The 12,289-nt window shown below is 42.7% G+C and overlaps 2 protein-coding genes across 5 annotated transcripts in view; both read right to left on the reverse strand.

Annotated features, from left to right (window-relative positions):
* The window catches only part of cldn10d (claudin 10d), an 11,936-nt gene extending 9,240 nt beyond the window's left edge, over nucleotides 1-2,696 (reverse strand). Inside the window, exon 1 of the mRNA XM_077596553.1 lies at nucleotides 2,448-2,696. Coding sequence (XP_077452679.1) covers nucleotides 2,448-2,679 — 232 coding nt within the window. The 5' untranslated portion in view covers nucleotides 2,680-2,696. The remainder of the gene's footprint in view (nucleotides 1-2,447) is intronic.
* Nucleotides 2,697-3,631: 935 nt separating this feature from the next.
* cldn10e (claudin 10e) lies at nucleotides 3,632-10,898 on the reverse strand. 4 transcript variants are annotated; one of them, XR_013299600.1, is made up of 6 exons: nucleotides 10,412-10,898; nucleotides 10,167-10,328; nucleotides 9,697-9,778; nucleotides 9,506-9,619; nucleotides 4,318-4,735; nucleotides 3,632-3,769 (listed from the first exon to the last, which is right to left on the reverse strand). XR_013299600.1 is itself a non-coding variant. In XM_077596337.1 (5 exons), the coding sequence occupies exons 1-5, from the start codon at nucleotides 10,641-10,643 to the stop codon at nucleotides 4,372-4,374; spliced, it is 891 nt and encodes a 296-aa protein (XP_077452463.1). In that variant the 5' UTR covers nucleotides 10,644-10,898; the 3' UTR covers nucleotides 3,986-4,371. The 4 variants fall into 4 exon arrangements, 3 of the variants coding, with proteins under 3 accessions (XP_077452463.1, XP_077452343.1, XP_077452550.1); XM_077596337.1 differs by lacking the exon at nucleotides 3,632-3,769 and having other exon boundaries at nucleotides 3,986-4,735; nucleotides 10,230-10,328; XM_077596217.1 differs by lacking the exon at nucleotides 3,632-3,769 and having other exon boundaries at nucleotides 3,986-4,735.
* Between the last annotated feature and the right edge of the window lie 1,391 nt (nucleotides 10,899-12,289).

The raw sequence follows: 12,289 nt of genomic DNA on the forward strand, positions 1-12,289 counted from the left end.
AAAATTTGAAATGTGGCTTTGTGTGTCTTGAAGTCTGCAAATCTGTGATCAAATTCCTCCTGTAGCTTCGAAATGGCCTCAACATACTTCTCACCACTGAATGGTGTGCCTGCATCCACGAGAGCCTTGCATGCTGGGAAATGGCAAAGGTTTGTCTGAGAGAGCTGGGCTTTCCATAACACAAGTTTAGTGCAGAATGCTCTCACGTTGTCATAGGCAGCACTGACAAGTTGCCCCTGGCCTTGTAGCTTCTTGTTCAGTACATTAAGCTCATGTGTGATATCAACAAGAAAAGCCAAGTCCATGAGCCATTTGGGATCACTTAGCACAGGATCAATCAACTCACAAACGGCGTAGCTAGCTTTGACTGCTGCATTACTGTCTTTGGTAGCCTTCTTGAAGAGATCCTGTTGCCTCAGAAGACGTGTTTTAAGACTGGCAACCTGGTTGGCTCTCTCATCTCCCTGGTATTTTTCGTACTCCTCAGCATGTCTCATAGTACAATTACGTTTCAAATTGTATTCCTTGTGCACCGCAACTTTTTCAGTGTAAATGAGACACGTCGGGGTGCCCCTGTGTTCAACAAAGAAATATTGCACTCCCCACTTTTCTTGAAACTGTCTGTGCTCATCACCGACCTTTCTCTTCACGGCAGGCTTTGAAAGAGACATCTCTGGGGCTCTGTAATATGTTTTTCCACTTGGAATGAGTCTCGGGTTGATCTTTCACATTCAGTCGCGCGGGTTTGTGGCGCATGTGCACTTTCGCTCTCCGTTTCAATCGCGGAGATGGCTTCAGACACTGACACAGGCTGGATCACGGATCATAGCGCCTCATTCAGTTCTATGCTGAGAGCAGCGGAGGAGTGTGCGCGCCGAGCGGAGTGATCGGCCTCACGGCTTCTCCTCCGCCCAGCTGATTGGAGGAATGAATGAGTGAGTGAGCGAGGCACTGGACAGCCCGGCCGATGTCTGATTGGAGGAATGAATGAGTGAGTGAGCGAGGCACTGGACAGCCCGGCCGATGTCCCGCCCTCCAGAGCCGTATACCTCACCGTGATTGGTTCATTCAGCTCCGAACCAAAGTTCCCTCTAATTTTTTGTTGGTCTGAGCAGAAAGACAACCTCCCTGAGCGCACTGAGTACCAGTGTGAGCGACATCATCGGTACTCGGATGATTCGCCTAAAGACGTTTCGCCGACGGACGTTTGACAGACGGGCAGGTCGCCGAATGGACGTTCCACCGAACGTTCATTCGGCCGAACGGAGGTTTCGCCGAAACGGGATTCGAACGCTCGCCCCGCCGGATCGTGTGTGTACAAGTTTTTCAACCTCGGCCCGCGGGCCATATACGGCCCGTTAGGATTTTTAATCCGGCCCACCGCCGGTGTTGTCCAAATTATAGTAAAAATCAATGTTCGTCTACCATCAATGGCAGTCCGGGAATAAGCACTCTTGGGCAGGCAGATGTAGCAGAACCGAGCCGTAAAATGACAGCAATCGGGTCAAATCCATCCTAAAACAGCATTTAATGATTAAATACAAATACTGGATGATATCGCGATGGAGGCAAAAAAACGTCTATAGACGTCCATTCGCCAAACGGCTCAAAATGCTCTCAAATTCGGTCAAATCCAGCTGAAAACAGCGTTTAATGATTAAATACAAATACTAGTATTTGTATTTAATCATTAAACTAACAAATACTAGTACGACCTGTCCGTCTGTCAAACGTCCGTCGGCGAAACGTCTTTAGGCGAATCATCCGGTCACGACATCATCATTGCTCGCTATCGGCACACCAGTATCACACCTGCCACAAGCAGGTGCATGTCAATGTTCCCTCTAATTTTTCATGTAAAACATGAGTGGACAGAGCTACTGCCACTGGCTGCCACTTAAACGGCGCCATCATGGGGAAAGGGGTAAAAAAATAAAAAAAAATAAAAAAAAAAATAAAAAAAAATTTAAAAAAAAAAATCGATCTTTCATATTAAGACGGGGGCCGCAAATTATCGTCCCGCGGGCCGCAGTTGGCCCGCGGGCCGCAAGTTTGAGACCCCTGCTCTAAATTGCCCCTAAGTGTGAGTGTGAATAGTTGTTCATCTCCTTGTGCAATGGCATTGACTAGCCACCATTTCGAGGTGTCCCTCGCCTGGTGCCCATAGTTGGCTGGGATAGGCTCCATCACCCCATGACCCTTTTTAGGATAAGCAGTTCCGAAAATGAATGAATGAAAGGACGATGCTAAATCATGTATCGATAAGACAGCTCAGACAATGTAAAGTCACAATTGAACCAATTCAAATTTTACAGAGCTCTCATGGAAATTTAATGAGGTAAATAATGATATAAAATATTCAGAATATGGTAGCTAAACCTTATCGTGGAATAAAACATTTGCTTAAGGTTCTAAGATCAACAGAATATAAACTGTAAGTATCATACCAGGTAGAGCCAGCATGGATGGGTAATCTTTACAGTCAGAAACCCCAGTGGTGTCTGAGATGCAGTCCCTCCACAGGTTTGAGTAGTAGTTTGAGGTGGTCATCACAATGCTGCCCACCTCAGAGAAAGTCCAGTACTCTGTGGGAAGGGTGGAGCACACCAGGATCCAGCCACAAAGACAAGACACAAAGCAACCGATTTCTGTGTACATTAGCACAGTCTTGTACTTCATAATGAGTGTCAAGATTTATTCCTTCCAACGGCACTGCTGGTGTGGAGCTCTGGCTGCAGCTTGTTTCTTTTCCTTTTCCCATCTTATCTTTTAAAACAGTTTTGTCTAGTCAGCATTCTTTATGTTCCCAGAGATCTGGACTCCAAACAACGGTTCATGTTTCCTCTTTGATTTGCCTGGATGTGGGACTTGAGAAATAAACTGGAATAATGAAGCTGCTCTCAAGTTTTTTAAATTTGAATACGGAGTTATGGCCTTTGCATCCATTTTGAACCATTTATCTTTGTTTAATTGTTTAATATTTTTAATTTAGCGTTTATTTAATTTTCTTTTTTTCTCTAAAAATTGCAAAAAATACAAATACGTATTCTGTAAATATCCATAGTCTTCATTAGAATTTTAGCATGAAACATGAAGTCGACAGAAATAATAAATAAACTGGAATAATGACGCTGATCTCAAGTTTTTAAAATGGGGTGTAGTCTGCCTTTCACCCTAAGTCAGCTGGAATAGGCTCCTGCAAGCCTTGCGCAGATTCAGGGTACGGAAGATGAATGATGAATAAAATAATATTTAGTGACACTTGCTATGCTTGTCCTTGTGCTACATTATTTAACGTGTGGGTCCATTGGATGGGAATAATAAATAAATGAAATATTTGCCCAGTAACTGTAATTAAATTGGAGGGGCAAGACTCTCTTTGTGGATACTGTCAGTGCATTACCAAATTTGATATTTCTTTGCAGGCGGCCCGGTGGCCCGAGTGGTTAGCTTGTCGGCCTCGCAACTCTGGGGTCCTGGGTTCAAATCCAGGTCACGTCCACCTGTGTGGAGTTTGCATATTCTCTCCGGGCCTGTGTGGGTTTCTTCCGAGTACTCCGGTTTCCTCCCACATTCCAAAAACATGCATAGTAGGCTGATTGGACACTCTAAACTGCCCCGAGGTATGGGTGTGAATGTGCATGGTTGTCCGTATCCTCTGCGATCGGCTGGCCACCGTTTCCTCTGCGATCGGCTGGCCACTGTTTCAGGGTGTCCCCTGCCTCTGGCCCAGAGACAGCTGGGATTGGCTCCAGCACCCCCTGCGACCCTAATGAGGATGGGGCGGTTCAGAAAATGATATGAGATTAGATATTTCTTTGCCAGCGTCCTCATATTTTGAGAAAAGTACAGAAGTTCTGCATCCCTCATGACGATATAAACTAACCCGTAGATTGTAACTCTACTTTTTTTAGGGGTGGGGCCGGAGTCAGCTGTTTTACCTTGGTGTTAAGCAATTTCACAAAAAATGAATGAAAATATAACATTTGTACCTCATACTCATTTAATTTTTGGTATATATTATAGTACACATTTTGTATTGGATTGTATTACCACCTTTGCCCACCAATCATACATCTGGCTCCTTTAAATAGTGTTTGACGTACAGCACCTTAAAACCTTGTTAATTGTTTTACTTACATTCTAGAATTTGACAACTTTATCATGCAAGAGTTAATTCACTTTTTCCTAAATCTTGATCTACACTTTGACTGTGTCTCTTGGTTTACATGGTATTGAATCGCACACCTCTGCTTTACTGTGATCCATTACCAACATCAACTACCATCCGTATTTAGTTTGAACTTTCATCCTTACCACACAAAGAACAGCACATTGCTGGTCTTCTTGACTCATTAAGCTCTGTGTTCTTCAAATGTAAGAGTTCCTTGGTAAAGATGCCATCTGCGTCTTTGAGCTGCCAGACATTGATGACACTGGACTATTGCTGCTGTCTGACCCGGATATTGTTGATGCACTGTAGTTGGACAAGCGGCTTGACTCTGAAGCTGATACTGACCCAGCAGAAGCGGTTGTTCTCTTTTTGTTAATATCACGGTTTGACTTAGCTGAGCCCACAGATGTTGATCCCGAGGTGATGGTGGAACGTTCCGATGACAGCTCGGATACCGTTGACACCTTGGTCTTTGAGGTGATTGGAGACAAAGAGAACAGCTTTGTGGTGGACTTGGTTTTGGAGTCTTTTTCCAGATCGGGTAATTGTCGGATAATCACTCTGCATGGAAATATAGGCACTTTCACAATAGGGGTAAACACAGCGCTGGAGTCACAGGCGCGAGATGGGATGGACGTTTACATTAACATTTTATGATTTCTTTGAAATTCATTTTTTCACCCATTTAATTAGTCGCTTCTGGTTCTTAACTGTTGGGATTTAACTTGCCCTTCTGCAGTGCTGGTTAACAGACGCTTTGAAAAAAAAAATATTCAAAGATGATTGCCTTTGACTACTTTTAATAATGTTTCTATAATGCAACAGACCAACGTCGTCAAAGAGGTCGATAGCATGACTCGTGAACACTTTTTCTGAATGTGTTTTTTTTCTACAAAGACAAAGTTCATGATATTTCTCCAGCATTTCTTTCATTTTTGCTGTCGAATGCGCACTGATTCCTCCCCGCTCCCCTATACAGTGGTACCTCGAGATACGAGCTTAATGCGTTCCGGGACTGAGCTCGTATGTGGATTTTCTCGTAACTCGATCGAACGTTTCCCATAGAAATGAACTAAAAACAAATTCATTTGTTCCAACCCTCTGAAAAAACACTAAAAACAGGATAGTGGATTGGAAAAACATTTGTATTTGTTCTAATTCGCCATCTATTAACAAAATAACAAATAACTAGTGGTTTAATCGTACTAAACTGTGTTTAATAGTTCTAAAATTAGACGGAGTTCGCAGAGGGGAGAGAGAGTGACAGAGAGAGGGGGAGGGGGAGACTTTATGCACGGCAACGCGCTCGTAACATAACAAACAAATTTAAATGAAGTTGGACTACGATGCAGAAACACTCAAAAATAAATTTAATCTTACCTTACACTAAACTTAATTCTAATTTTGTTTTAAATTGTGATACCTTTCTTCTCCCGGGTTGGCTCTATTTGCCCCGCCTCCACCCTGACTTTCAGATGCAACCTATTGGGGGTTGTTTGCTTTTGTATTCCCTTCAAAATATTCCCAAAATGATGCACACAAATGTCCTCACAATAGGATAACGCACGACCACTTGCCAACGAGAAGTAGTATATATCCCATTCGCACTGACTAACAGGGAAAAAAAAAAACATGAAAAAAATGCAACGCTCCGCCCAGTGCTCGTAGAGACATTACACGAGGGAGTTGCGACCACAGAGAGATTACACGAGGGAGTTGCGGGGAGAGAGACCGTGCCCATGATGTTCTTATGAGCTGCCTCTCGCGTCCGCTCTCTGCTCGTATATAAAAATTTATCTCGTATCTCAAGATAAATATTTGCTCAAAATTTTACTCGTATCTCAAATTGCTTGTATGTCGGGGCACTCGTATGTCGAGGTACCACTGTATTGCCGAATGTTCCATTAACTCTAGAGTTCGTTTCATGCCCCTCAACCAAGTCGTTATTGTTCTCCTCGCTGACCACCTCTTTTCATTCGCAGTGGTAATTTTGCATATAAAAAGCTTTCGTAACCTGAAAATGTCGTACCTAGAGGCATTTGTGAGTAGAGGTATGACTGTATAATCCTTATCATTAAGACAGCACATGCTGTATCTATCTATATTAGCCTACTATCAAAATGGCTAAGTTGGCTACAAATACATTGAGCATTCATGATTAAATGTGTATTTTCCAGGCAGTGCATTTTCTCCACGCTTTGTTGTACGATGATGCCTCAAGTTTAACCTCATTACGATAATAATGAATTATGTTTCATTGCTTTTAAGAAACAAAATAAATGCAATGAAGAAATCGATTTTAAGTCATTTTTATTTCATACCTGTCAACTTATATGTTTTCCCATATTTTAGACATTTTTTGATCATTTCAAATTGTGTACGCCATATAAAAACTTTTGTACGGGAAAAAAAATTAAAAACACTCTTTCTGTCTTTCCCAACTGTGTACTCGGCTGCAAATGTAGCATGCCTTACCTGAGTGCGGACAAGCCAACAGACATTGATTACACTCTTTTTGTTATTTAACAACTCCGTTAGTTTCCCATCATGGCAGTGCTTCGCAATTATTTTCAGTCATGCCCTCCCTCCCCTAAAAAAACAACAACTTTGACCTGCAAAACATAGTTATATGAAATTATTTTTGCTGAGGCGGCCTGGCGGCTGAGTGGTTAGCGCGTCGGCCTCAGAGTAGGGGAACCTGGGTTCAAATCCACGTCGGTCCACCTGCGTGGAGTTTGCATGTTCTCCCTGGGCCTGCATGGGTTTTCTCCGGGTACTTCGGTTTCCTCCCATGATCAATCCCTTATTGAACACTCTAAATTGCCCCTAGGTATGAGTTTGAGAGTGAATGGTTGTTTGTCTCCTTGTGCCCTGCGATTGATTGGCTGGCCACCAATTCAGGGGTCCCCTGTCTTTGGCTCAAAGTCAGCTGGGGTAGGCTCCAGCACCCCCCACAACCCTATTGGGGATACAGCGGTTCAGCAAATGAGATGAGATGAGAATTTGTGCTGATTTTTTATTTATTTATCCAAGATGTCTGGATGAATTAATTAATGGCTACAATGAGCACCTTTTGCAATGCACTGCTTTTTGAAGCGGGATTTGAAGCAGGACACGGCCACTTTTAGCTCCTGCTCAATGTATAGCTGGGACCTGTATTTGCTTTTCAGAGCAGCAACAGCAGATAAGACAGTCGCATACAAGTAAGAAGTTGCAAATGGAAGAATGTGCACAGCTCTTGGTCCTAAGGGTGGATATAGCTTCTCCACATTCAGCCAGAATTCACTCAGTGTCTGGGATGTGAAACTTAGTCTTAATGTGGAGCCAGATGTGATGTCTATGAACTGCTCCTACTATGCAGAGCTGAAACCAGTTGGAGCTGGTGCATTACAAGGATCTCTCACATAGTCATACTGGGAACTGTTTTCAGGGAGGTAGTTTGTAAAGAATCCCATCAGTGATAAAATATGCTGCTTAAAATAAGGAATCACTGAGGTGATATCATAGTCAGTAGTGTTAACAAGTTCCTGCGGGTTCTCAAATGACTCAGTATTTCCTTCACAAGTCACCTGTCCCACATTGCAAGCTTTCGAGTGAAAGGGCTGATCTTGTCTGTGACCCGAGGGAGATGTTGATTCGTAACCTGAAAATTAACATGAAGCTGTAGATTTAGTTCATTGAGCTTTCCAAATATGTCACTCAGGTAGGCCAGTTTCATCAGAAAGTTCTCATCACTAAACTTGCTTGCAACGTCATACTTGTGCTCCTGCTCCAATAGCATTCTTATCTCCTCTCTGAGCTCAAAAACTCGGGACAACACTTTTCCTCATGACAGCCACCTTGCCTAACTGTGAAACAGCGCAGTATGATGTTCAGCTCCCATCTCCTCACAGATAGGAGAGAAGACTCTTGTTTTTATTGGTCTGGTCTTTATTAAATTGACTACACCTAGAATGTCAGTCACAGCCTCACTTAATTCAGAGGAAAGGTGCCTTGATGCCAGGGCTTCTCAGTGTATAACACAGTGTGTCCACTCAGCATTAGATGAGGCCTTCTTGATGAGAGTCCGAAGTCCTTTTCTCATCCCTGCCATAGTCTGTGCACCATAACTGCAAACACTAATGCAGTTCTCCCACTTTAGCCCATTCTCCATCAGGAAGCAGTCTAGGATTTTGAAGAGCTCTTCAGCTGTGGCTCTGTCTCTGACATATTTACAAAAAACTACATCCTCACACAGGGAATTTGTCATGTCAAAACGTACATAAGCAATAAACAAACAGTCTTTTTTTACTTCATCAAATTGTAAGGCAAAACGTTTGACTTTGAGTTTATCTACCAGCTGTTCTTTAAGATTGTCAGCAATGTCATTTATACGTTTAGCAAGTGTCATCGGACAGAGGAATAGTTTTTATTTTTGCACCACCATGTCTAATGCTGCAGGCAGTAGTCTTCCCTCGATTATCGCGACTTCACTTTATCGTAAATTCACTTCATGATTTTTTTCTGCTCTTAATTTTTTTTTTTTTTTTTAAGTTCATAAAAATTTGAAAATCCACGCTGAAACTCAAAAGCCACCTTCCACATGCTCCCGAATTGAGGACTTTCTAATCAATCGACCCCAGCATGTGAAGCTGGGTCGCCACATCTCATCTGCCCGAACGCTCAGCATCGGCTACTTTGCAATTTTTCGATTATTGCGGTCATGTCTAGTCTAATTAAACGCGATATTCGAGGGATTACTGTATCAGCTCCTCTGCTATGGTGTGGGTTTTTTGCACTGAGCAATTTGGTATGCCGCCTTATATGATGCCAACAACGCTCGCTGGTTTACTGAAGTAGCAGTCACAAAGCGGAATAATTGTCGGGAATATTTGGCACGTTTTCGCTGAAAAAACTCAAGCGGCTAATCAGCGTGATTGAGGTGTAATGTGTTTAAGTGACGCCTTAATTTATTGGCCTTCATTCTGTCCGCTGCCAACATTTTTAAACACAGTAAGCACATCGGTCATTCCGATTAAAACAAAAATATATATTTTTCTTCCCCATTTTCAAACATTTTTTGAAACAGCTTCAGGGAGCCACTAGGCCAGTGCTAAAGAGCCGCATGCGGCCCGAGGACTATGGTTAATGACCCCTGGGCTAGGCTAACTACACACAGGTGTAGACACTCAGGTCATTAGGAGACTAAAGATGCCATAGTGCTTCTAGATAAACACAAATACCTGCTAAAATAAAACAGGGTATTACATAAATAAACACAGGTGACTGTGACATGTAATTGGCTAAATTGCAACCCCCCCTCCCTCCAGCCAAGAACCGCCCACAACTTACCTTTCCTCTTGACCACACAGTGGCTTGCACACTGACCACAGATAGAAGAAACCACCAGCCATTTGAAAGGCGGAGCCGACCCAGCCGAGGAATAGTGGAGTGCCAAGATCAAACCTAAGGTCAATTGTTGGCAAGTTAAACTTCTATTTTGGAATATTTTTATGGTACAGTACTGATGATTCTCGACTTACTTAAGACCATCAAAGTTAGGGTTGAAATATTCTACTGAGACATATTGTGCATAAACAGCATATCCACTCGTGGAAAGCAAACCTGCACACAGAGATCAAAATGATTCAAAATTGGGGGGTTGGGTTGAATGTCAGTTTCGACACTCTGGCGAGAACTCAAATAATTACATCTATATAAGCATTAATCTTCACTTATTCATTTTCTGAACCACTTATCCTCACAAGGATCAGTAAAATTAGAGTATTCAACCAACCTACTAAGCATGTTTTTGGGATGTGAGAGGAAAGCAGAGTTTCCTGGAGCAAACCCACGCAATCCCGGGGAAAACATATAAACTTCACACAGTGAGGACCCACATGGGCTCGAATCCTCGAGCCCAGAACTGTGAGGCCGAAGCACTAACCACTTGTGCAACTGGCCGCCCAACCATTAATCTAACTGTGTTAATTGTTTTACAATGAGACTGTACCGCTGATAATGTGGCACCACCCGCTGGTGTAAATCTTCCTGTATTTTGACAGATCTTCCCCACCTAGGAAAGTGCACTCCATGCCCAACATGCTAAGCACAAAGCCCAGCATGCCCACTGATAAAGCAGCCATCAGCAGACCGCGAACAATCTGGATGTGACCTGAGATCACACAAAAAAACACACAAGACTATCCATTGCCATTAAAGTTCAGTTTAAGGCTTCTTCAACAACGCAGTACTTACTTTCCACTGACCAGAGCACGGGGAAGTCGTAGCAGTTACTAACAGCTGTTGAGTCTGTAAAGCAAGATCTCCACAAACTGGACCAGTACCAGGCCACCTTCAAAATGGAAGAGCCTCCCATTCCTCCAACTGAGCTGATCTTCCACCCTTCCATAGCCATGGTGCAAGCCACAAAGATCCAGCCCAGTACTGTCATCAAGAAGCCCCAGATCTGAACCACTCGGATCCGCATCTCTGGGCACCTACCTCCTTATCTTATGTTGGTATTGCTTTGTTATTTTCTTCTTTCTGCTGTTAAGTTCCGACTAGTGCGTAATAATGGTGTACTTTCCTTAAAATGCCAACAACTCTTTAGTTGTTTAGTTTAGAAAAAGCCAAGTGAGTTGCAAATACAAGGCAGAGATTTGTTCTTGTTGTTCAGCAGTTTTTTCTTGTTTCAGGTTGTTGGGAGATGTGACTCAATCACGTTCCCACTGTCAAAGATGACAGTTGTGAGATTAGAGACTGAGCTGAAAATGCTCATGTAAGCACTCGACTCCAATTACCTTGCATTTGCTGTCCACACTGGAATGCCAAGTAAGCGCATGTGGCCGATGAGGTTAATGCAAATTTTACCAAAAACTACACAATTTTGCCTTTAAATTGTAATTGGAACATGCAGAAACTGCGGACATTATAGCGTCAGTCATTGCTGAGGGCTGCTTATGAGAAACTTCACTGAAATCTTACTCTGCCAGCATTTTTATAATTAAAGCATGCCATAATGGCTTAATGTCAAAGTGATGTGTCCAGTAATTAATATTCTGTCATCAACCGTGAATTGGCCAGTTTGACTTTAACAGGCTTGAATGTAGCACAGTGAAGCTTTTGTGAACATTGGAAAAATGTTGGCCTTGTTAAAAGTGAGTTTAAAAAAAAATGTGAATATGGTAACATTCCACCACGGTTTCAGTGTGGCTTAATGTTGCTCTCATATTGCTGTTCATTAACGCAAATTCCGAACTTAGAGGTGGGTTGGGCAAACCTGTCTTCGAGGGCCGCTGTGGGTGTAGGTTTTTGTTCCAACTGATCCAGCACAGACACCTTGACCTATGAGATTTTTGCACATTACTGCAATCTACTGGAATGGATTGGATTGGATAACATCATTCATCCCGTATTCGGGAAATTTCGTTGTCACAGTAGCAAGAGGGTGAGAATGCAGATATAGGAAAGGTATTTTAGACATAAATAGATAGGTAAGTAAGTTAATAGATAAATAAGCGTGTTGTTATATATATATATATATATATATATATATATATACGCATACCAATGTTCCCTATAAGCTGCGCGTGTGCGCAATTGCGCACTACTCTCGTCTTCTCCGCGCAGCAGCAATCATATGGCGCGCACAAAATAAAATCCAAACTTTTTTTAATTTATTTTTTCCCTCTTTCCTCACGATGGCGCCATTCATGCGGCAGCCAGTGACAGTAGCTCTGTCCACTCTTATGTTTTTCGTGTTTTACAGCCCTTCTATCTTTTTTTAAATTACATTTTAATATTTCTTAATACATTCCTTTTTACTTTACTGTGCAAATAGAAGAACAAGCGGCAAAATCAGGTGAGAACTGTCTAAATCTGCTGTGTGTGTGATTGTGTGCGTGTGTGCGTGCATGTGTCTACTATGTGTGATCGTTTGTCTTCAACCTACACAATGGACTATAGCAGTGGTCACCAAACTACGGCCCGTGGGCCGGATACGGGCCATCAGCACATTTGGCCAGGCCCTCTGGACAATACCAGAGACGCTATCGGATTTTTTTCCTATTTGGCCTCCAGAAAAAAAATCCTAGCCCCGGCCCTGTCAAAGAGAGAACGGAATAATGGCGAAAA

Source organism: Stigmatopora argus, chromosome 1 (genome assembly GCF_051989625.1).
Source record: "Stigmatopora argus isolate UIUO_Sarg chromosome 1, RoL_Sarg_1.0, whole genome shotgun sequence".
In the NCBI taxonomy this organism is placed as follows: domain Eukaryota; kingdom Metazoa; phylum Chordata; class Actinopteri; order Syngnathiformes; family Syngnathidae; genus Stigmatopora; species Stigmatopora argus.

Excerpts from the sequence above, each read along its gene's own strand:
- cldn10e (XM_077596217.1), bottom strand. The coding sequence starts at position 10,643 with ATGCGGATCCGAGTGGTTCAGATCTGGGGCTTCTTGATGACAGTACTG. Across the intron at positions 9,779-10,166 it reads GTGGTGCCACATTATCAGCG|GTTTGCTTTCCACGAGTGGA; the intron begins GTACAGTCTCAT and ends CTCTGTGTGCAG. Across the intron at positions 9,620-9,696 it reads CCTAACTTTGATGGTCTTAA|GTTTGATCTTGGCACTCCAC; the intron begins GTAAGTCGAGAA and ends AATTGACCTTAG.